Source organism: Equus przewalskii, chromosome X (genome assembly GCF_037783145.1).
Source record: "Equus przewalskii isolate Varuska chromosome X, EquPr2, whole genome shotgun sequence".
Taxonomy (NCBI): domain Eukaryota; kingdom Metazoa; phylum Chordata; class Mammalia; order Perissodactyla; family Equidae; genus Equus; species Equus przewalskii.
Window position 1 is genome coordinate 80955211 of NC_091863.1, and position 25175 is coordinate 80980385.

Here is a 25175-nt window from a genome sequence, read left to right on the forward strand (position 1 = left end):
CTCAGACTGTACCCTTTGCCCAGAGGGAGCTAGTGAGGAGGGTCTTAAGAAAGAAAACAACCCTGGTAGAATTTATGTCTCTCTCTGTCTCTCTGTCTCCCTCTATCTCTCTGTCTCTCTCTCTCCTCTCTTGTCTCTCTCTCTTTCGCTCTCTCCCACACACACACACACCCATTTTATAGATTCACTATTTCTAACATAGGAGTTTACTCTAAACTCCTATATCTTATTTCAAAGGCCCCATCATCTGGTCCTACCCTATTTATTCAACTTTGTTTCCTGCTGCATCCCTGAACCCTCTAACCAGTTAGCCCATCCCCCTCTGACATAATAGTAAGCACTTGTTTATGTCACTTCCCTTGCCTGAGAGCTGACCAAGGCCCACCTCTTCCTACCCAGTGCTCACAGGGTCCACACAATCTATACCATAGCTTTTGGAAGTTTATATGGTCTTTTACTGTTTTCTGATTGTTTCCCCCTTCCCTCCCCTACTAAACATAAACCCTCTGGGAGCTGAAGAGTAAAGCTCCATAAGACCAAAGATCACACAGTTCTTACTCATCACTGTCCCCTGGTTCTTAGCTTATAATAGATGCCCAAGAAGGCTAGTTCTCTAAGCACATACAATTGTAATCAAGAACATTCTCTTATATAATGTTATAAACCAATGTTACTCCAATAAAAAATAAATACAAAAACAAGAACATTCTTGCTGAATGTCTGCCTCCTGCACTCCATGAGAGCAAGGATTTCTGTCTGTTTTATTCACTGATGTCTCTCAAGTACCTAGAAAAGTGTGTGGTACATAATAGGTGCTCAGTAAATAGTTGTTGAATTAATTATGAATTAGGATATCAGGGATTTTGTGTGTCCATCATCTTTAACACAATAGATGCTTGATAAATTTATTGAAGGAATGAGGCCAAGATCATGTCCTCAGCTTCTTTATATCACTATCTCACTGCTGAACACATGGTAGACACTCAATACGTACTTGTTTTTGGTGGATTGGAAATGTAACAGGCTTGCTACTGAACTTTTTATTATCATAAGCACAATTCTTCCTTTCATAACTGAAAAAGCGTTACCAATTTGCTTCTAACACAGGGAAGAAACCCTTTCTATGGCAGCTAGAAAAATTTCTTCTACAACCACTGACTTTTCAAGGATGGAAATGTCAACTCTAAGGGGAGGGAGAAGGTAAGGAGCTGGTCTGCACTATGGTAGAGTAGTCTCAATACCAGACACTAAAAGGAAAGCTTGTTTAGTGAAGAGAAACATATCCCTCCATCAGAGGTCACTGGGAAACAGCTTGGCAATGGCTATAACCTTGCCATGGACACATCATCTAGATTCCTTTAAACAGCCTCCCACTAAAGCCTTTCTAAGCACGCTCTTCCTCCACTCTTATTCCAGGAAATTAGTCTTGATTCTTCAGGCAAGAAGCACATAATATTTTTTGTAAACACCATAATCTTATCAGAAACTGAAGTCCATAGAAGTTAGGTCATCACTGAGAGGGTTTCAAAGTGTGTCTGACCCTGTACATATGGATGGCAAGGCAACTTGTAGTTGGGCAGTACTAAGGCATTACCGGGAAGTCTCCAGGGAATGTCAAAGTCAGCTACACTCTTCCCCTCTCTTTGGAGTTAGTGAAATTCCTTTTCATTCAATCCTGTCATCATGCTGAGTCATAAAAAGCAGTGTTCTTCAGTGCGCCACATCTCTGGAGGCCCTTTAGCCAGCCTCTGTTAGTCATTACTATACTCACGGGCTTGGGGCCAGCGCCATTCACACTTTCCCCTGTTCTGCAGCAGACGGACTGAGTTCCTCCAGTCCTTGTGCTCCTTCTTCCCCCACGGCTCTAAAACCCTTCTCTGAGGGAGGAACAGCTATAGTTTTGGGGGTCATATAGCTTTAAGGAAACTTTTGGCAGATGCGGATATCCTAACATCTGGGCAGTGTTAACAGAATCCCGGAGGCCCCGGACAGACCAGGAGCCACTCGTTCTAGGAATGTTAAAGTAGAAGTTTTTCCAACTGATGAGAGGAGCAGAGAGGAAGGAGAAAAATAAAGAAGGAGAGAGAAAGAGCACAAAAACCCATACAACAGGTAAGATCTGCTGCTTAACCCCTTCACACTATATGACCCAATTTCACAACTGTGGGGGGTAAGGAGACCCAGGACTTGGGCAACATGGGGGCGGCCAGGAGACGTTCTTTTATGAAACTGGATCATACGCTGCTTTCCATTTGAGCTGTGACCCGGCTGCAGGCACAGGTTCCCACTACCGTCCCAGCCTGCAGCAGAGGGATGGCTGACTCCGGTGAGTCAAGCTTTCAGTCTGAGATTGGGAAGGAGGTGGGCAGGGAAGCCATCACAGACTCAGAGCACCAGGTCTGAAAAGGAAAGCCCCTGCTCCAGAACCAAGGAACTGGACTGAGGCTGCATGTGGCAGAGGGGCCAGTGATTAGTTTATCTAGCTGTTCATTTTCCTGGATCTCTCTTTAATCTCCTCTTTCTTGTCCTTTTGTTCCCTTTTTCTGCTTTTATCTCTTTCCTTCAGCTTGGGCAAATTTTCTTTTCTTTCTAGCTTCCTTCCCACATCTTTCCACTTTCCTTGCCTCCCTCACTTACTCTCACTTTTTCTCTATCCTGCTTCCTTGCCACTCTCTAGACAAAACCTGAAGCCAAATAGCAATGAATTAGAAAATGAATTTTTGCATTCTTGGACTTCTCCTGTCACTTAAGGACTCTGCCTAGGATCTGCCATCTTGTTGTTTCTCCATTTCTAGGACTGACTCCTCCCCTGTGCATGGCATTTCATTGAAAGCATGTGGGTGAATGGGTGCTTGCTGAAAAGTCCAGTGGCCGGTTTATCCCAGTGGGCTGCAAGTTTTAATACTGTCATTTATGAAGTATTTGCCTACTGGGAACCACAAAACTCTCATCTCATTAGAGTGAGGACAGGACAGGAAGTGAGAGGGCAATTGGAGCTTGCTCACCCTCTCCTCACGTACCTCAGTAGGTTCTCCCCAACCTCACTGACTTCCTGCTGGCTCAGCAGGGTAAAACTAGAAGGTTAAGCTGCACTGGAAAGCCAGAAGCCACTACCAAACCACTAAGCCTCAAAACCCAAAGCTAAGAACAGAGCCAGGGTATAGTTACTGCCTGAGAGACTAGAGAAAGGAGACATCTCGTTCTGTCCAATACGAAGTTGATAATAATAATATCTAATATATACTGATTGCTTCCCTATGTGCCAGGCAATAATCTGTTCTATAAGGCAGATACTATTATTATTCCCATTTTATAGATGAGGAAACTGAGGCTCAGAGAAGTTAAGGAAGTTGCCCAAGGCCCCATATCTAATAGGGACAGAATTGGATACACATCCAGATCTGTGTAACTCCAGGGTTCAAGTTCTTAGTTCCATACACACTAATGCTTTCCCAGATTAGTGGTTAGGAAATGCTAGTTAAATGGATGAAATTACCAACTGGCAGTCTTTAGATCACAAGATTCCCTCTTGGTTCTATATGACTTTATGTTGGCCCTTTCCTGATCATGGGACCTAAATGTCCCTCTATAACTTGGACCATGGAACATTTGCATCTGATCTCACCAGAGTCAACTGAGAATTGATTGTTTTATGTCCTCCTCCTCCTGGGAGGAGAAGAGACCATAAATAACAAATAGAGTCTTGTTATTCTATAAAGTGGAAGATCTTACAAGGGGGATGATATAACAGGTAATCATTAATTTAAAAATTTCTCTTCTTCCTCGCAGATTCCGCATTTCTGCTTCCTCTCACTTTTGGAAGTTCATTGATGGCTGATTGCTGAAAGTTATTTTCCCTTGCCCTGGTACTTCTGGCCACATACCTCTATTCTTATCTCCCTAACTGCCACCCCCCTTTCAAGGATGGCCAGTCAACTATCTCAAAGTGGAGCTCTCTCTCTGCTGCTCTTCCTCACCCCAGCAGTGACACCAACATGGTATGCAGGTATGTTCTAGAAGCTGTTGCCCATTATTTCCAGGCAGGGCCTGGACCAAGCCTTGGAGAATGAAAGAGTTAGACTTCAATAAGAAACACTTAAGTTAGATACAGAGAAGAACTCTTCTTGACAACAAAGATGGTTAAACATAGCAACAGGCTACCAAAGGAGGCTTTTGAGGCAAACTAACAAGAGATATTTGAAAATAGGCTGCACCAGCATAAAAATGAGAAGGTTGGACAACATGGCTTTTGAGGCCATTGTCTCACCTGCTTATGCACTTAGCTTCCTCCCTGCCCCCACACCATCCCTCCCTCCCTCTCTCTTTCTTTCTCCCCTAGACCTTATTTATAGGATGAGATTTTTATAGCCTCTTTCTGCCACGGATGTTAATGACAATACAGATCACATTCTCTTAAACAGGAATTCCCTGGTTTCTTCTGGCTTGTTCCTTATTTCAGAAAGGATGGGGATTTCTGGATTCCTGAATGTTTCATCCTTTGCCCTTGGAGACATAGAGAGTTGAAGAGAACAGACTCAGTGAGGAGAGGGAAAAGGGGAGGGGGAGGAATGAAGGATGGATAATGAGGTGGCAGACAGAGGTTTTTTGATGGGGCCCAGCTGGCATTCCAAGTGCTAAGAATATTCTGTGGCCTACAGTGTCTGCCCTCATGGGGGCTCGGGGGAGTAGGGGAAAGAGACAGGCCCAACCAATGGAGTTAGGAAAATATCCAGCAATGAGTAAATAACAAACTGCTTCCATCACAGCCACAGTCATTGCAGCTAAAATTTTCCACATGCCCTTAGCTCCTGGTGGAGGCCTTTGGCAGTAGCTCTGTTTGTCTGGAACAGCTGCATTAAGCTTTCAAACAAATATGCAAACTTCTTCCCCTTTTTGGCTTAACCTGGCTTTGTAGGGGGTGAAGAACAAGGGCTGACATTGAGATGAAGAAATTCAAGTCAAGCCCTTGGCAGAGTACACACTGTTTGGGGTTAAAGGAGCCCCAAGTCTCCAGGAGATAATATGTGCAGCTGTCCTCCCCAACATCCTCCCAGCTCCAGTTCAAGTGCACAAGACCAAAGACCACTGGACTAGGGTGTGGAGATTAGATGGCTCAAACCCCAGTTTTGAACACCTGTAAGAACCCTCATGGAGTTCAAAGGTCTTTACCCTTCCCAGGCTGGAAGCCCGAGCTGGTGGAGTCTTGAGGACAGGGAAGTTCTTTCAAAACTTAGATTCTGTTGAAGCTCTCAATGGGCTGTTTGCAAAGGTGGCACTCCCCTTCCACAAGAATCACCAGGGTCACCACTCCTTCTGAGGAGCCCAGGCTGGTGAGGTCTCTGACAGCCCTGCAAACCCACTCATTCTGCCCATTTCTAGTCTCTGAAGGCTACATGATGAGAGAAATTGGGGAATTTTTCAATAATCCTCCCTTATATTGCTAGTTCAGCTGCCTGAGCTTGCTCCGTTCATTTATTCATTCATTCCTTTGACAAATATTTATTGACCACTCTCTATGCATCCAGCACTGTTTTGTTCATGGCCATAGTCTTGTCCTCAGATGAGAATGGCACAAGGAAAGCAGCCAAGTGTGAATCCAGGGCTAGTCAGAAAAAGGGTCCAGGAATAATCAGCAGGGGTTGGGAAGGGTTAAGAATATAAATAAAGAAAACAGTGAGTTGGGAGTGTGTATTGGCATATCTGTGCAGTTGAGGAAGTCAGACTGTATTTGTTATCAGAAGCCAAGCATTAGTGTGGATCTTAAAATAGTCTTCAACCATCAGTTACATTTCCAGCCATACCTTTGTGAAGGGCAGCACTTAGAGGGTCTGACTGTACTAAGGAAGCTGGAGGAACCCGGTAACAGACCACACAGTAACCACTGGCTGATCTAAAGGAGCTGAGGAATGCTGCCCAAACCACCCCCCCAGGGCTGAAGAGGAGCAAGCAGACAGAACAATATGGGGAGGATGCCCCTTTAGTTTCTTATGTCTCATCTCAGTATCCTAATATTTGCAAAAAATACCCAAAGACGGGCAAGGAGGGAACATGGAAAGGCTTAAAATGGGAAGGCGGCTCAAGTGCATTCCCACCACAAAGCAAACTTAGCAGTGGTCCAGCTACCTCTGCACCCTGGTGGAGACTGTAATTATCGGATTGAATCTTCGCCTCAGCTTTCCCACATCTCCTGCAATTCTGGAATGATGTAAAATGCTTGGTGGCCTTCAATCCCACACACACAGACTGAAAAAGCTGGATTGCAAGAACAATTTCGGATTTTTATCCCTGCTGGACATTGTCGAAAGCTCTCCCCTACTAGCATCTTTAGTGGAGTGTCTGAGTTTGGTATAGAGGGTCAAATAGCCCCGGGCTGGAATGCCCACTCTGCTCCTTACTGGCCAGGAGGCCTTGGGCTACTCGCTCAATTCCTCTGAGCCTGCTTCCTCATTTGTACATTAGAGAGTAATAAGGGTGTCTACCTCACTGAGACGTTAGGGTGACATAAGGAGAGAACATATGTAATGGGCTGAACGCAGAGTATGTGCTGAGTGATGTTAGCAGTCAAGTTGTTTCTGTTGTTATCCAGCCAGAGGCCTCTGACACCCCTGTTTGCCCTTCTGGTAAACAGAGGCTTGTTCCCTGCTGGGTATTTCTTCACAAGCGAGCTCTGGAACAAGAGTGAGGGGACTGAATCCTTTAGGGAATCACACACATCTGGCCTCTTGTTTACAGGAGCTGTAAGGCTTTGAGGCTAATACTAAACTGAAACAGCTGACAAGAATTCTGTGCCTGTTCCCGCCCCCCACCCCAAGAAACCTCCCATGTTGGAAAAGAGCAAGTAAGGAAGAAGAGGCCTAAGGAGAAATAAACGGAAGCCAGAAGAAAAACCGAAATGGGAAAACAGAAAAAAATAAAGGGAAATAGAAAAAATGAACTCTTTCCTTTGGAATGAGGGCAAACCAAAAAGGACATGATTTCATAAGGCAAACTTTCAATTTAATTCATTCCCTTGTTCATCAAGTTGGACTGGTTTCTCAACACCCCCCCACCTTCAGTCTGGCTCTGTGGGGAATGGAGATTCATCATCTAGCCCTCTGCTCCACCCTTTAGTGCAGGGGGCCCTGTGCCTCTTCCCAGAGAGGAGGCAGGCAAGCTTGTGGTCTGAGTGTTTACACAGGCCAAAGGGCTCCAGCACCAAAACCCTGCCCTGCCCTGGAAGCACACCCTCTCCTGGAAATGAGGAATTGTCTTCTGACTCCAGCACGGCTGGCTGCTCTATTCCTGTGCGTGCATTAGGGCTCAGGGAGGCTGAAAGGAGGGCTTCCGGAAACTTCGCTCCGGAAAGGACCAAGTTGTATTCCAATTAGTTTGTATTCATGACCAATTTCCTGCCGTCTGGTGGAACACACTGTTTAGTCTCCCAGACAGCCGCAGACCTGCCTCCACCAGTGACGGGGCCACTTAACGGAGTGGGGGTGGACTGGGAATGTCCTCTAGTTCAGCAGATGCCTGCTAAAGCTCCTGCTGATTAGAGGAACCAGAAACTTCTCTAAGGAACCTGCCTTCTTTTTTCTCCAAACCAGGACAAACTGCTCGGGACATGAAACTACTCTGTTTCCCCCTGGCCTTTTGAGCCCTCCCTCTTTGCCTGGGTATGCCACTCCTAACAAGGGCAACCAGGGGCCAGAAGGCTGGTGGCCTGTAGGCTAATGGGAGCTTGGGGAATCGTTTCCCTCCGAGGACTGTGAGCAGGACTGTCATTAGTGGGAAGACCCTTACTCAGCCTCTGTTTTTTCCTCCTACCTGGGACAAAAGTCCACCCTCAGAGCTTGGTCATCAGTGTCTCACCAAGACTTGCGTGTTGCATCAAGGAAATGGGCCATTTACAGTCAAGATTGGTGGGATTAATGGATGATCCAGAAGTTTGATTTTTTTTTCTTTTTTAAAGATTGGCAACTGAGCTAACAACTATTGCCAATCTTCTTTTTTTTCCTGCTTTTTCTCCCCAAATCCCCCCAGTACATAGCTGTATATTTTAGTTGTGGGTCTTTCTCTTTGTGGCATGTGGGACGCCGCCTCAGCGTGGCCTGACGAACGGTGCCACGTCCGCGCCCAGGATCTCGAAACAGGGAAACCCTGGGCCGCCAAAGCAGAGCGCACAAATTTAATCACTCAGCCACGGGGCCGGCCCCTGATTTTTTTTTTCTTTTAAATGGAGGCTTCTAGTGCTACCTGTAAGCCCTCGCCCACAACATGAGCTCGCTCTCTACGCATCTGAGGTGTTGAGGTCTGCCCACAATAGTTCTGCTGCTTTACAAGACAGAGTTTTCCCCACTAAATATCCACCTGGCTCCCTACCCATGGAGTGCCATGTCCTGAAGAAGGGACCAAGTTGGATAGGGGAAAGGTTGGGAAGGACTTGAATGAGAAATCAATATGCCATCTTGATATTGTCTTCTTCATTCTAGGGTCAGGCTACTACCCAGATGAAAGCTACAATGAAGTATATGCTGAAGAGGTCCCACAGGGCCCTGCCCTAGACTACCGAGGTAATCCTCACTGCTTCTCAGGCTCAGGAACGGTATTTTCTGGCCTAAGACCTAGGCCCTCCCTGAAGCATCCTCATCCAGCTTGACTATATGTGCTAAAACTGCAGCTCAGGGAATCAGGGGCTGTGATTTCCAATCATGAACTTGGTTACTAGAGGGGTGGCCTCACCTCTCTAGCGCTAAGGTTGCTCATCTATTACTAATCATTAAGTATTGACTGAGTACCTACTGTATGCCTAATCCTGTGCAAGGTAAACCTGTGGGTGATACAAAATCTAAGACAGGGTTTCTCTCCCCCTCAAAGAGCTTACATTCTGCTGGGGGGGGAACGGCTGAAGGGGCAATAAAATTAACACACATAGGACAAGTAAGTGTGAAACTGTGTGGTGGCAGTAAATGCAATAGGAGGTAAGAAAAAGAGGTCAGGGAAGGAGCCATGAAAGATGACATTTAGACTAGGCCTTGAATGATGGGTGGACTTTGAGAACTGGAAAGGGGAGGGGAGGGCATTCAGTAAAGCAGATGGCCACAGATATAGAGGTAAGAGCAAACCTGTTAGAGGAAGGAGCTAGGAAAAAACCAGCCTGACTGGAGGAGATGGGATGTGGAGGGAGTAGTAGAAAATAAGTTGACTATAAAGAATGAGACCAAATTAAGAAAGGCTCCATGATCCAGGGACTTTTCTAAGGAGAGGCAGGAGGACTCTTTGTGAAGAATGCTGAAGAGCAATTCCTGCCTTAGAAGGAAAGTCAGACCAGGTGACATCTAATATCCCCTCCATTCCTAAGAGTCCTTGTTTCCATGCTTTGCCAGCCATGTGGAAGAGTTTAGTTGTTGTGCTAGGAGTTATAAGGAGTCATCCTATGTTTTTGCACAGGGAAGTGACATGGTAAATGGTAATTTCAGAATATTAACCTCGTTATTGTGTACAGAAAGTAAGAGTTCAGGAGAGGTAGAGCCTGGGTCAAGGAGACTCTCCAGGATTCAGTAATGTTGATTAGAGATGATTGAGGGTAGTGGCAAAGAAATGGAGAGTATGTTTCACATAAGAAATGTTTCAAAGAACGAGATGGCAAGACTTGGTACAAATTTGATGTACCAAGAGGCTAAGAAACAAACAGATATCTAAAAGCGTCCAGTCTGAATACTTGGGAGAACTGTAAGAACCCTCTCAGAAAGACAAGGTTAGAAAAGGAAATTGGTTTGGTGAAGGTGCCGTATAGGCAGTGGGAAGTAGAAAGATGGAGTTTTGTGAGTCATCAGCTTAGATGGATGAGCTGTGTGAGAGAGACGAGGGCCAAAGTCAGAGCCTGAGAAGACATCCACAGATGTGAGTAACAGAAGAAGAGCCAGCAAGGGAAAAAGAGATAGTTAGTGGTCAGCCATGTAGGAGGAGATCAGGGTAGTATCTATCATATTACAGAAGCCACAGGAGAAGAGAGTTTTAAGGAAGGGGAAGGGCTAAGAGATCTACTGTGTCAAATGTTGCAAAGAGACAAATTGAGTGAATTGCAAACATTACATTTGGCAAGAAGAAGGTAAATGGTTACCTTTGAGAAAAGTTTCACTAGAGAAATGATCAGAGCTTTGGGTTCCTTTATGCTCCTTTCTATTACCTTCTACCTATCTTCTCACTGCCAAATGGTCCACACCCACTGCCTCTCTGTCTCAGCACCCACAAACTCCTAAACTCCATACAGTCTGATTCCCACTCACCCACAAATCTCCATGCTGAAACGACATCCCTTGAAGATCACAATTCTCTCCCAATGCCTGAATCATATGGCCCTTTCTTCAGCTTCAATCTCCCCAGGTTCTCAGCAGCAGGGAGCACATCTCTCTCTTCTCAGCCCGCCTTCCATGGTGCTCCATGACATTTCACTATTCTGGTCATAGCTGAAGCCAAGAAAGGAGATGGGCTTTCTAGTGGTGACAAGAGAGAGAATGAGGCATAAATCTGAACTTTGGGTAACCCTGACCTGTCTCCTGGGCTCCTGGACCACATCTCCAGCTGCTGCTGGACACTTCCATTTGGCGATATCTAAAACTAAATTCTTTCATCTTCCCTGAAAGGGGCTCTACAGTTGACCACCCTACTTTAGATAATGGCACCATCATTCTCTTAAAAATGCTTCAATGGCACCTCTAATAGCCCCCATCACCTTTAATGGCCCCCCTTTTCCTTATCACCTCTCACCAGTCATTCACCACGAACTGTCATTTCTTTATAAATCCATGGGATTAAAACTTTTATTACCTCACACATGGATAATGGCAATTGCCTCCTGCATTCTCTGACTCACGTTTGTCCCTTCCCCAAACCTAGTGGCCCACTGTGACCATTTCTAACAGAATTAGGCCTCAGTCTAGCTGCCAACTCATTACCCCTACTCCCCATGAAATCTATGCTTCAGCCAGATTAGTAGAACTCTATTCTGTTCCCTGACTGCTTTAGTCCAAACTGAGCTTTCCCTCATCCATTCGTTCTTTCATTCATTTATTCAATGAATATTTATTGAGTACCTGCTATGTACCTCTTCTGAAATAGCTGCTTATTATTTGGACAACTCATTTGCATTCATTAGGTGCTGCCTCTTGGGTTTACTTTTTATTACCCTCAACAAAATAGTTACCGATTTAACAGAAGGAGCCATGTATGACACTCCCACAGAGCTATGTAAAAAGTAGATGCTCAAGAAATGTTTCCTGGCTGGTTGGCATCCTGGGAGCAGAAACCAGATTGTACGAGACTGTAAATGGGAGAAGTGGATAGGAAAAAGCAACAGATGCAGAAGGTACTTTCAAGGGGTCTGGCAGCCCTAGGGATTAGTATTAACCTGCCTCGCTGGTTATTTTTAAATGTGCATAAAGCCCTTTAGGAAAATATAAGCCACATGGCAGCCTGTGGCCTTGGAGTCAAGTGTCTCACGGCTCTCTTTGGGACTTAGTCTCAGGGCATAAAACTAATTGAGTGAGGTTGTCAGTGTTGAGGGGGTAGGGGTGGACAGGACAGTACAACCTGAGGTCGCAGCCTCCCTTGTAAGGTCTTTGTGACCTCATAATCAACAGCTCTGGCAGTGTAGTGCTTGGGACTTTCTGTAATTTAGGGATGACGTCTCCAGGGGGCAGCAGCGAGTTGCTGCTTGAAGCCGGATGAGCCAGCGGCTCAAACCCAGACACTGCTTTAGGGAATTTCATTCCCAGAGCTAAATATACTTGTTACACATGCCATTTCATTTGATTCTCAAAACGGCCCTATGAAACTGGTTTATTATCCCCATTTTACAGATCAGGAGACTAAGCTCAGGGAAGGTAAATTTAGAGAGTCACAGAGCTCGCAGCTGGCAGAGCGGGAATTTAAACCCAGGTCTGTCTGACTCCAAAACCATGCTCATTCCATCTCTTGCCTCAAAAATGTACCCCATTTTTTAAAAAAAACAGGTAAAAGAAAAGAAGAAGAGTTAACCAGTAAAAACCAGATCATTACTGTAGAGCAAACTGCCCATGTAGTCTGGTGCCATTTTCACTAATCTTGAACTTTCACTCCCTTATCCTGACTCCTAGCTTGATCAGAAACCCTTCTCTGAGCTATGCCCTCTTTCCTCTGGGCCGTCGCTTTTCCTGCAGAGGGCTTCAGCCCCGGGCAAGCTGGTATTCTGCCTGGGTTATCTAAAGATAATCACAGAGAAGGCCTTTTCAATCCTGTTGTTAGAACTTTGTTTTCTTTATAATCCCTAAAAAGACATCGGTGAATAGCTTCACAGAGCAGAGGCCATGGGCCTGAGTTCGAGTCCAGCTCCTCCACCTTCCAGCTCTTTGACCCTGGACAAGCAAGCTCATGTTATGTGCCAGTCACTGTGCTGTGTATTTTATAAATGTTATTTTGTTTAAATAAATTGCATGGTTGCTATGTAGTGATATGGGAAGATCTCAAACACATTAAGATTATTTTTAAAAGCATTGGTGGGAACAGTGGGCATAATATGCTACTCTGTGTGTTAAAAAGGAGGGGAAAATAAGAATCTATAGCAAGATTTGCTTTATATGCATAAAGAAACTATTACCAGTGGTTCTTTGCGGGGGACTAAGTGAAGGTAGGCATCAGAGCAGGGGTGGGAGCGAGACCTCTTACCGTGTAACTTTTTATACTTTTGGGGGTTTGAACCACGTGGCTATATTACCTATTCAAAAATGTAAATGTGGGGGCTGGCCCCGTGGCCGAGTGGTTAAGTTCGCGCGCTCCGCTGCAGGCGGCCCAGTGTTTCGTTGGTTCGAATCCTGGGCGTGGACATGGCACTGCTCATCAGACCACGCTGAGGCAGCATCCCACATGCCACAACTAGAAGAACCCACAACGAAGAATACACAACTATGTACCGGGGGGCTTTGGGGAGAAAAAGGAAAAAATAAAATCTTTAAAAAAAAAAATGTAAATGTGTACTTCAAAATAGCAGCCTAACATGCTGCAGTGGCAGATATTGTGGTTAGAAAAAAATATGGGTTTAGAGCCAGACACAGCTTGGGTTCAAATCCTAGCTCTGCCCCATACTTGCTGAGGGACCCTGGGCAAGTTACTTCCTCATCTGCGAAATAGGGATAAACACCCACCTACCTCACAGGGCTGTGGGGAGAGCTATATGAGATGATGGATGTGAAAATGAAAATACAAAGCATGGTGCCTAGCACACGATAGCTGCTCAATAATGACTAGCATATTTCCTACGAGACATTTTCACAGTGCGGTATTGAGTCAGATTCTTAGTTTCAGTTTCCCATCAGCATTCTTTGGGTACAGTTGTTCAGCCAGTTATGAGTCTCCATGACTGTACTGTCACCTCTCCTGTATTTCTTCATCTCACCCACATCAATGGCATGAAAGGCATTGGCACATGCCTCACTTACTTCCACGTAGTGTACCCACAATTTCCCCTGCTCTACCCGTCTGGTGACCGTGCCCAAAAAGGAAATGAGGTCACTCTGGAATTACTTGTTCTTGAGTGTACCTGGAGATCACCACTTCGCTTTCTAACTGATCATAAGCCTGTGTTTAAATATTCTAGAACACTTTTCTATCAGTGGTGTCAGTCTCACCAGGCTATAGTTCCCAGAAGCTGCCTTCTTCTTCCTTCCGGGGATCTAATGCACAGCATGGTGACTATAGTTAATAAGACTATGTTGCATACTTGAAATTTGCTAGGAGAGAACATCTTACGTATTCTCTCATCTTATGTATTCTCTCCAGAAAAAAAAATGGTCGCTATGTAAAGTGATGGATGTGTTAATTGACTTGATTGCAGTAATCATTTCACAATGTATGTCAAAACATCACATTGTACACCTTAAATATATACAATTTGATTTGTCGATTTTACTTCAATAAAGCTGGGGAAAAAATTGGGATAGTGCTTTTGCTCTTTCCCAGCCTTCCAACCTGCTTCCTTTATGCCAGGATTCTTCTGGGGTAGCAAATTTGCACTTACTTACGATAGTTAGACCCTCTCTTCCTGTCTCGGCATTTACCCTGAGCTTCATATTTCCCTTTACTATGCTTGCTTGTCCTATTCATTCCAATCTGATGTGTATTTTCCTTGACAGAATATGGGCGAGAAATAGGACGGGGGTGATCGTTGAGGTCCCAGCCTCCCGTGTAAAATGTTGGTGATATGTGTTGGGACTGTATAATCAGCAGCCCTGCAACTGTCGTGCTTCAGAGACTTGCTGTAATTTGAAGATGGTGTCTCCAGATGGCAGCCGTGTGTCACAGCCACAGGCTCAAAACTAACGCTGGAAGCCACAAACGTGTTGTTGCTTCAAGGATAGTTTTCTCACCGTCCGTCATCTGTCTTCATTCTCCAGCTGCCCTCAAGCAGAGGCCCTAGCCTTTCTTTGTTCCTTTAGCTCCTAATGTGCTTCTTTTCAAAGCCCCCTTTTCTTGTCCCTTAGGATGTGGGAGCCAATGAGCTCATAGGGGGCTTTAGCCTACCCAACCCCAGGCTAACAGATCTGTGCCATCCTGTGTGTGCCTCCTTGGGCACGTGGCCTTCTGCCTGTTTGTATCTGTCCCTTTAAAATTGGAACCCACTCAAGAGTCATTTATTTTGTGTAGCCAATGAGGCGTGTTTATGACGCCGTTATAATTTAATGGCCCTATAACCTTTTGTGCTCAGTACTGAACAGGGATCAAGCTTTCATGCCTAAGCAGCCTTCTTTGATATCGGATTCCCTTCCTCTCTCTAGCTTACGTCTTGGTGTTATTTCTTTTCAATTATTTTAAATTTACATACCATAAAATTCACTCTTTTGGGTGTGCAGTTCTACGAGTTTTGACAAATGCATAGTCAGGTAACCACCACCACAGTACCAAACCGTTTCATCGCCTCAAAAACTCCCACAGGGCTGCCCCTTGAGGTTATCCTTGACCTCTAGCCCTGATCTCTGGCAACCACTGACCTGTCCCCAGATTTTTGCCTTATCCAGAATGTCGTATAAATGGAATCCTACAGTATGCAGCATTTTGAGTCCAGCTTCTTTCACTTCACAAACGGCATTGGAGATTCATCCATGTTGCTGCAAGTATTAGGACTTCATGCTTTTGTAGGGATAAACCATAGTTAGTTTAACCATTCACCCATAGAAGGACATTTGAGCTGTTTCCAGCTTTTGGCAATTCTGAAGAGAGATACTTCAAACATTTGTGTACAGGATTTTTTATGAACACAGGTTTTCATTTCACTTGGGTAAATACCCAAAGTGGGATTGCAGAGTTGCATGGCAAGTGTATATTTACCTTTATAAGAAACTACCAAAATATTTTCCAAAGTGGCTGTACCATTTTGTATTTCCCTCAGCAATGTATGAGAGTTCTAGTTCTCTCTATCCTCACCAACATTTGGTATTGCCATATTTTTTTAACTTTAGACACCCTAATGGGTGTATAATGGTATCTTGTTGTGGTTTTAATTTGTATTTCTCTAATGACTAATTACGCTGAACATCTTTTCATGTGCTTATTTGCCATCAGTGTATCCTCTTCAGTGACATGTCTGTTCATGTCTTTTGCCCAGGTTCTCACTAGATTGTTTGCTTGTTTACCGTTGAGTTTTGAGACTTCTTTATATATTCTAGATACTAGTCCTCTGTCGGATATGTGGTTTGCAAATACTTTCTCCCAGTTTGTGGTTTGTCTTTTTGACTATTAATAGTGCTTCCCACAGAACAAAAGTTTGTAATGTTGACAAGGTTCAATTTATTAATTTTTTTCTTTTATGAATTGTGCTTTTGATGTCATGTCTAAGATCTCTTTGCCTAGCCCCGGATCCCAGAGATTTTCTCCTATGCTTCTTTCTAAAAGTTTTATGATTTTACTTTTTACATTTAAGTCCATGATCCATCTTGAGTTAATTTTTGTGCAGGGTGTGAGACTTAGACCGAGGTTCTTTTTTTGTGTGTCTATGGAAGTTCAATTACTCCAGCACCATTTATTGGAAAGGCTATCTTTCCTCCATTGAACTGCTTTTGCACCTTTGTCAAAAATCATTTCAGCATACTTGTGTGGGTTTATTTCTGGGCTCTCTATTCTGTTCCATTGATCCAAGCGTCTATCATTTCACCAATACCACACTGTCTTCATTACTGTACTCCTAGCTTACTTTTCTTCTATTGCTACAGCCCCCCGATGGTGTTATACATTAAATATCCAGGATGGAGAAGCTACATGCTACTCACCAAGGGGAGGAACTTATCACAGCAGCCTGGGCACTCGTTGTGAGCTCTCCTGTGACCGAGGCTTTCGACTGATCGGACGTAGGTCGGTGCAATGCCTGCCAAGCCGCCGTTGGTCTGGAACTGCCTACTGCAGGCGTAAGTGGTGTGTGCGCAAATGTTGACATGTGTATGTAAGAGAATCCAGCTAGCCAGCCACTGAGGGTATATGCCTGGAGGTGTTATTATGCCCTCTATCTAGTACAAATTGAGAATTTTCCACAGGCGCTCAACACGGCCTTTTCCCATCCTAACATTCTAGCTCATTTTCTCTCCCTGTGGTTATTGCCCAAGCAATATGGGCATTTAAGTGGCAACCAGCCCTTTGGGCTCAGAAGGCCCAGGAGTACATGTAAGGCTGGGGCCTGGGGCTCGATGTGGACCTGGGCCTTCCTCTGGAGCTCTCGAGGAATGTGTGGTCTCAGACTCTTTCCACTTGTGGTAAACTGCTGTACTTCCTGGCCTAAGGCCTTAGAAGGCCTTGGCAGTGAAGCTATGAGACATGTGCTATTCTTCATTTTCTTCTGCAAGTCAAGAAGAATCCCTAAGGCTAGAATGTGGGGATGCTGATACACACACATTCCAAATCGTGCCCCCCTCAGCTCCCAAATCCCTACCTTTTATTCAAGCTCTGCAGCTTACCCCCTTTTAGCAACTGAGCTTTGTGTGTCCATTGCTGAATGCCATTTGTAGGACATCCATATGTGTGGGGCCCTATATTGGTCACTTCAGGAGCATACTCAGCTCCTCAGTTACTCCCAGGCTGCTTATAGACGAATGGGATACAAACACAAATGTGTGCACATGAATGCAGTGTAAGTGGACACAGAGAGCTCAGCACTCACAGAGAAATGGGGTTGGTCAGAGAAGATGGCTATGGAGAAGAGGAGAAGCTTGATAGCCAGAGAACAGTAAGCCATCACGCCCCTCTAAGGGACTGTAATTAATTTGTTTTAGGATTTAGACCCCATCATTTCCAAAATGAATTTCAATTAGCCCTATAAAATTAAAATGTCTATAAACGAACATAACATCAGTTAAAAGAATGGAGATGTATATATTTCCAGGTGACCAGAATGAATTAATTACTATATTTGAACACTGAATCTGGCTTTGCCCTTCTTCATACGAGACAAAAGGGTGGACACTTTGGATCTATCATTTTCACTGTCATATAATACTAAGAAAACAAATTCTTCTGAAAAGACAAATCTTTTTTCTTGGCCCTGATTTCAAGGAGGTCATTTTTGTATAGGTCTTTACATAAAGGATAGTGGAAAACATAAAAGGCAATAATCTTCAATTCTGGTTTGACCAAGAAGTAAAATGGACATAGCTTACAGCATCTTTATTCAAAGCGCCAATAATTGAACTTATGCAGGGTTAGAACTTAGACAACCTAGAGGAATGTATGGCTTGCCTACCTCTTTCAAGTCTCAAGCATCTCAAACTAGACTTTGGCAAGCACAGGCTCATAATCATTTCGTGGTAGCAGTCCCCGCTTCTGGCACATGCAGTGTCTAAAGCACATGGATTCCTCTTTAGTCAAATACCGCCAAAGCTGGCCCTCCAGGCACTGGCCTGACTTGTATTCTCACCTGGACAGAGGGCCAGCCTACTTCCTCAGCTAAGTGAGCCGCAGCTGAGGAGGGCTTGTGGTAACACCAAAATTATACTCAAAAAGGAGCCTTGAATTTGTTGAAGGGCATCTAGCATTTGAGGAACAAAAGACAAAACCTAAGCGCTGCTGAGGCCCTAAATGAGCCCAGAGGTTTATATGTATTGTCTTTTTTAATCTGCACAATAATCCTATGAAGTATCTACATTTTAGTGATGAAAACAGAGAGATGAGGGAATTTGCTCAAGTCACAGAGCTAGAGGTGGAGCTGGGATCCAAACTCAGGTGTGATTCTCTAGTCCATGCACTTGGACAAGTAATTTATTTCTTTGAGCCGCACCGCCCTGCCCCCGCCCAGAGTACTACTATACTTTATAATATAAAAAAAGAAGGCAATTAGGAAAGAAGAGTCAAGTAGGCACAAAAATGTAAGGGCAGTTTTGGGTAGAGTTTTGTGTATTTTCTGCTGTCTCTGATATGGTTCTCCTTGTGTAGATGTCCAGGCATCACCTCCAGATAGTCCCACAGGCCACTGAGCTTGCCACTTGGTTCTCTCTTAGAGGTGAGATGCCACGCATTGCCATTCATCACGAGTGGCACCTATACCTGTACAAATGGGGTGCTTCTTGACTCCCGCTGTGACTACAGCTGTTCCAGTGGCTACTACCTAGAAGGTGACCGCAGCCGAATCTGCATGGAAGATGGGCGATGGAGTGGAGGCGAGCCTGTGTGTGTAGGTAAATGCTGGTTGCTCCCAGTTGTCCTGCTGCAAAGAGCCACCCTGGCATTATGTCCACAAAGGATGTGGAGTTCTGACCACAGACGGCATTCCTGCTCACTATGAGGGTGACACCCTGGGCACATGCTTAACAAAGTGATCGCTTCCCCTGCAGTGGGGCTTCCTTCCCCAGTTGCATTGAGCATCTTGAATTGCGAGTGCGTCTTTTACCTACCCAGTGGTGTGCTATTGCTTCTATGGGTTCCCTTCAGGGAAAGCAGGGGCTCATGGGTCAGCACCTGATTTCTGACCTTGGCAGACATAGATCCCCCCAAGATCCGTTGTCCCCATTCACGTGAGAAGATGGCAGAGCCAGAGAAACTGACTGCTCGAGTATACTGGGACCCACCCTTGGTGAAAGATTCTGCCGATGGTACCATCACCAGGTGAGTAAGGGCTGCCCCTTTTGCCTCCCAGCACCTTCTCCCAGGCTCTCAGGCTGCCCACACTGAACTGCACAGGCTAAGGCAAGAGCAATGATGTGTCCCAGACCCTGATTCTAAGAGTCTCTTTCCTCAGTGGCTCTTTCACCCTGTCCCATGCAGAGTGACACTTCGGGGCCCTGAGCCTGGCTCTCACTTTCCCGAAGGAGAGCATGTGATTCGTTACACTGCCTACGACCGAGCCTACAACCGGGCCAGCTGCAAGTTCATTGTGAAAGTGCAAGGTCAGAAAGAAGTCTTCCATTTCCACATTGCTCATTATTCCTGCTCTACCCTGACCCTCTAGATGCCCACCACAAGCCTCCCCTATCTAGATAGGTCTGAAACAGACACCTCACTTATATTGGGAGAGGGAAAAAACAAGTTCACCAAACAGGGTCATTCAGGAAGCCTGCGTCACATGTGTGTTGCGTACACGTTTCAGAAACCCTGACTCCTCAACAAGACTTTCTCATTCTCCTAAATCTAGATAAAATTCACAAAGATACTCCATCTCTATTTCTTTTCTTGGCCTTCTAATTGTCAAATCTAATCAGGCTTCGTTCTAAGTCTTTCACCTCTGGTGAAATTGGTGGTGTTGGCTGCCTGATTCTTCATCTTTGTTTTGTGTTGTATTGTTTTGTTTTGCTTTTTTCATTATAAAAATGATTCATGCTCATTGTTGAACATTTGGGAAATAAAGAAATATACAAAGGGAAAAAAATCGATTACTCCACTGTCCAGAGGCAATTGTTGTTAATCTTTTGGTATTTTCATTCCAGGTTTTTATCTACACATACTTTAAAATATATATATAGTTGATATTTTGTATATCCAGTCTTAGATCAGCTTTTTTCACTTTTCATTATAACACAAGTAGTTTTCCTATGTTCTTTAAAAATTCTTCAGAAATATTTTTAATGACAGCATAAAAACTGCTTCTAAGACTATATCATAATTTGCTTAACATTTTTCCCATTGGTGGATATTTAAGTCTCCTCTGATTTATTTTTGATATTACAAGTAATTTTCTTTTTTTTTGCTGAGGAATATTCACCCTGAGCTAACATCTGTTGCCAATCTTCCTCTATTTTGTATGTGGGTCGCCACTACAGCATGGCCACCAACAAGTGGTGGTGTAGGTCCCCACCCAGGAACCAAACCCGGGCCATCGAAGTGGAGCATGCCGAACTTAACCACTAGGCCATGGGGCTGGCCCCCTAAAAGTAATTTTGTAAGGTGGTCATCATTATACAGGGTGTGTCCACAAAGTCTGAAAACAAAAATGGCAATTTTTTTTTTACAGATTGATAGTTTTTTGATGACAATATGTATACTCACCTGTGCTTCCAGATTTTATGAACACCTTTGTCTACATTTCAGATTTAATCCCTTAGAAAGGGAAATTCTGGCTCTATCCCTGGCCATCAGAGACACACAGACATCACTCATTCTGATCATCCTAAGTCTCCTAATCTAGAAAACCTAGCATGGGCACCCTCTTAGCCTTTTTTTCCTAACAGAGATACCACAGTCTCTAACTGGAACTCCTCCCTGACAGTGAGACGCTGCCCAACTCTGAAACCACCGCAGCATGGCTACCTCACCTGCACCTCAGCAGGGGACAACTATGGTGCCACCTGTGAATACCACTGTGACGGAGGTTATGAGCGCCAAGGGACCCCATCCCGGGTCTGCCAGTCCAGCCGCCAGTGGTCAGGATCACCACCCGTCTGTGCTCGTAAGTGAAACCAGGGAATGGGGAGAGTGGACATAGTGATTAGGGCTACTTTGGAGCATATCACCATGTGTGTGGCACAGTGGTCCAAGAGCAATGTGTATGATGTGGAAATGGGGATGAGGTTCTGAGGTGTGTTTAAGAGCCAATGTGCTCCTACTCCAAGAAGAAGGCTTAAAAATCTCCAAGTGTTCTTTCAGGATTTCCCCCAAGGGAAGGGAGAAACAACAACAAAGGGTTAACCAGAAAGACTGGAGCTCCTCAAAGTGTTGTTATGTAAGCTAGGATGAAAGAGAAGGCCATACCCTGACTGGCCATCTGCTTCTGCCCTAGCTATGAAGATCAATGTCAATGTCAACTCGGCTGCTGGCCTTCTGGATCAGTTCTATGAGAAACGGCGACTCCTCATTGTCTCAGCTCCTGATCCCTCCAACCGATATTATAAAATGCAGATCTCTATGCTGCAGGTGAGAACCACTCCCCTAATCAGGGCTTAGCTCCTTTACACACCCCCATCCCCACCCCATTACTCCCTTACCGCCTCCAAATCAAAGAGTTGCTCTTTCCATAGCACAAACCCTACTTCCTCAAACTTTTTGTGGACAACATTTGATCAGTTTCACTATACACAAATTTAGCACATTTTAAAAATTGCTATGCTTTTACTGAAAAGGCAGTGAGGCCATTGGAATGGCAGGTGTTACTTGCAGGGGGCTTGGTGAAGGATGGGAAGGGAGGGTGGCAAAGCCCTCTGGAGAGACTTGTAAGACAAGTCGGACCAAAAGTAAATGTTGGGAATTAATTATATTTATATTTTCAAGGAATAATAGCACTAACAAACACTTAGACTGTAAGTGCTATATAAGTACCAGGTATACAAGTATGCACTTTAGACATTGTCATTCAATTCTCACAACAACCCTGCTCAAGTAGGTGATATTACTATCCCCATTTTATAGGTGGGGAAACTGAGGCATAGAGAGTTTAAGTGATTTGCCCAAGATTACTAGCTAGTAAGTGGCCAAGCAGGGATTGAACCCAGGCAGTCTGACTCCAAGATCTGTGCTCTTAACCAGAACCAGTAGCAGAAGGAAAAGTGGTGTGATATTTCAAAGTAGAAGGAGAGAGTTGCATGACGATTTCTAACACACTAAGTTATCTAGCCAAAGCCACTTGCAGGGGGAGGGAGAGGTGGATAGGGCAGAATAGATGTGACCTTTGGGACGTATAAAAACAATAGACTAGGTTCTTGAAGAGAACTCAGGGTGTGCTGACAAGACCAAGAGAACCAGCTCTGAAGAGCTGCAAAGGGCTGGATACCCGGGTGAGAGAAGAAGCTATTTAAGGGGTTTCTAAAGGTTGAATCTTAGAAGTTGCCAAGTCAATATTCAGAGGCCCATGATGGAAGCAGCTTTATCAAAAGGATGATCCTGGGTGTCTAGACCAAAAAGAACCTAGTTCCTCCAGGGATCCAAAAAAAGCGGACAAAGCCAACACCTCAGCTGCAACAGGAAGCAGGAACAAGAACAGGAATCAGTCAGGGAGGAGAGCGACTCTGAGAGTCGGGACTAGGAGTAGCCCAAAGATTAAACAAGGGCTGGGGTACCAGGGAGTGTTCGCTGCTGCTTCAAACCTTGTCCCAGGCAACTGGCAAAGAGGTGACCCTGCAGGACCTGGCCAGACAAAGAGCCAGTGTAGGGTTACTGGGCGTCCTGCCCAGTGCAAGGAAGGCACAAAAGGTAATGAAAAGAGCACTGGGCACTGTTTTACAGAAATCCTGGAGACAGAGAGAAGGCCCTGGCCATGTAGCCTAGTGGTAGAGAGCATACACTGGGGCAGGCAGCATCCGCCCTCAGTCTGAATCTTGGCTCAGCATCTCACTGTCATGCAAATTGGGGCAAGTTACTTTCTCCTCTACAGAATAAGAATGATACCACCTACCTTGTTAGGGGTGTTGTGAGGATTAAATTAGATTATTCCTACAACCCACTAGGTATGTGTGTTAAATAAACAAGAGCCGTTATTATCATATCACAATAGCCATCTGTTAAGAAACTATGTAGTTTAAAACTTACGCAAAACTAAGCCAGGAGAGACTGTGTTTCTGCAATTTATCAATCCATTTCTCTTTTCTACCCCACATGGTGTAATCTGTTTCTACACTTTATTAGAATCAAGGGAACACTGTCAGGGCAAGTGCTTCAGGAATGAAAAGGGAAGAGGCTGTAGACCCTGCTGTGCGATGGTTGGGGGAGAAGCCCCTCCTTTCCCACACTGCCTCAACGTGGTCCTAGGGGGAATCCGCTAAGTAGCCTTAGGCTTGAGTTTCAGAGCCTATTTCAGAAACTTCTCCCCTTCCAGCAATCCACCTGCGGACTGGATCTACGGCATGTGACCATCATCGAGCTGGTGGGGCAGCCACCTCAGGAGGTGGGGCGCATCCGGGAACAACAGCTGTCAGCCAACATCATCGAGGAGCTCAGGTCCAGGCTGGGAGCCTGCGTGGAAGGGGTGGGCAGAAATCCTAGGCAGGACACGGGCAACAGGAGAGGTGTGGGAGAAACGGCACACACTACTCTCTCGGAGCACTCCTTGTGAGTGAACTCTTACAGATGCATTAGGTAAGACCAGAGAGTGGCAGGACATCAGAATCAAGTGGCAGGGTCGGGGGTGGCTTAAAATACAGGTGACCAGGCCCCACCCAAAATCACCTCAGGACTGTGCTTTTATAAGGCACCTTAGGTGACTCTGAAGCACAGCCAGAGCTGAGACACAGCTAGACCCAAACATGACTCAGATAAGCCTCTGATCCTGCTGCCTCATGGCCTCACCTCTTTGCCTTCAGTCTCCAAAGGAGCAAAAGGCATCTGTAGGCACTGAGAACTGAATCATACCCATCTGCCCCTGGGGGAGAGAAGACTATAGGTGACAGGTGGTAGAAGTTGACTTTTCTCATTATCTACCTATTATCACCCTTCCAATGCCTCCACATATACTCAGAGCCAATATAGCCTTCACTGCTCTCTGTTGTATAAACAATACCTGCCTCCAGGGTTCAGTCTCAGTAGGGACAGAAAGATTCAGTCCCAGGTAAGGGAGAGACTGGGAACCACTCAGAAGGAGACTGCAGACTTGCAGCTAGAGGTAGAAGAGCTGACCAGGTGATACTGATCAACTTCAGGGCTGCCACGTGTGGCTGTGCAGGCTATGCCCAGCCCCAACTCTAGAAAACACTAGTCACCTCATAGTGCATGCGACTGGTGCTCCCTGGAGTTATTCCGTGCAGCCTGCATAGCTATATGTGAAAGCCCTGCTTAAGGGGGCCTATGAGGGAAGTACGGCCTGGTAATAACAAAGCTGCTCCATCTGGGGTGAGGAAGGGACAGCCTAGCAGAGCTAGACATGTAGGGGCAGCAAGACTACAGTCTGAGCAGAGAAAAATAAAGGAGTTTGACAGAGGTATTGGAGGGGATGGGAACAAAAGATCAAGTAGGGAAGGAATTAGTCTATCAGTGGAGCTGTGAAAGGTCAGAGGGTAGTAGAGCATGATGGGATGGAGCCCAGACAAGGTCTCACACCTCCCCGGCTCCTCTCTCTAGGCAATTTCAGCACCTCACTCGCTCCTACTTCAACATGGTGTTGATTGACAAGCAGGGAATTGATCGGGAACGCTACATGGAACCTGTCACCCCTGAGGAAATCTTCACGTTCATTGATGACTATCTACTGAGCAACCAGGAGCTGATCCAGCGCCGGGAGCAAAGGGACATGTGCGAGTGAACTTAAGCCAGGGCTTGGTTGAGGTCAAGGGAAAAGCTCCCCTACTGAGCTGGAACTGGAGCCTAATAAAAGGAGGAAATGGGTTCCCCATGGATCTAGGGACAGGACTCTGAGGCGGATGAGCTTCACCAGTCCTGGGACGTTTCCAGGCACCTTTTTAGGGCTGTGTAATAGCTTCCCTAAGCAAGTCTCTGCTTTAGATAGCACTGGAGGAGCCTAAGAGGCTAAGTAGGGACTGAGGACAGGCCCTGGGCAGTGGGTTGGGGGTAAACGTCTTCCTTGCCTAACCTGGGCCTCTGCCCAGCTCTCCAAAGTCTTCCAGATAAGTAAATCCTAAATTCACTCACTAACCAGCCGTGTTTCAAATGGTTCCTCTACCCTGAAGTGACAGCAGAGGGCAGCACCATCACAACAGACAACCAGGACACTTGAGCAAGTGTAGCTGGATTCTCCTTACAGGTTAACTGCATCATTGGAGGTGGGGGGAACTTCAAAACCTCCTTGAATTTGTTTATCATTTTCCCTTTTA

General features: G+C 45.3%; 1 protein-coding gene across 1 annotated transcript; it reads left to right on the forward strand.

Moving 5' to 3' along the window:
• Positions 1–1722: 1722 nt before the first annotated feature.
• On the forward strand, positions 1723–24996 carry SRPX2 (sushi repeat containing protein X-linked 2). Its single transcript, XM_008536384.2, has 11 exons — positions 1723–2112; positions 3790–4006; positions 8469–8549; positions 16218–16409; positions 18489–18665; positions 18966–19092; positions 19252–19373; positions 20690–20869; positions 21200–21333; positions 23228–23349; positions 24466–24996. The coding sequence occupies exons 2-11, from the start codon at positions 3925–3927 to the stop codon at positions 24644–24646; spliced, it is 1398 nt and encodes a 465-aa protein (XP_008534606.2). The 5' UTR covers positions 1723–2112; positions 3790–3924; the 3' UTR covers positions 24647–24996.
• Positions 24997–25175: the final 179 nt, after the last annotated feature.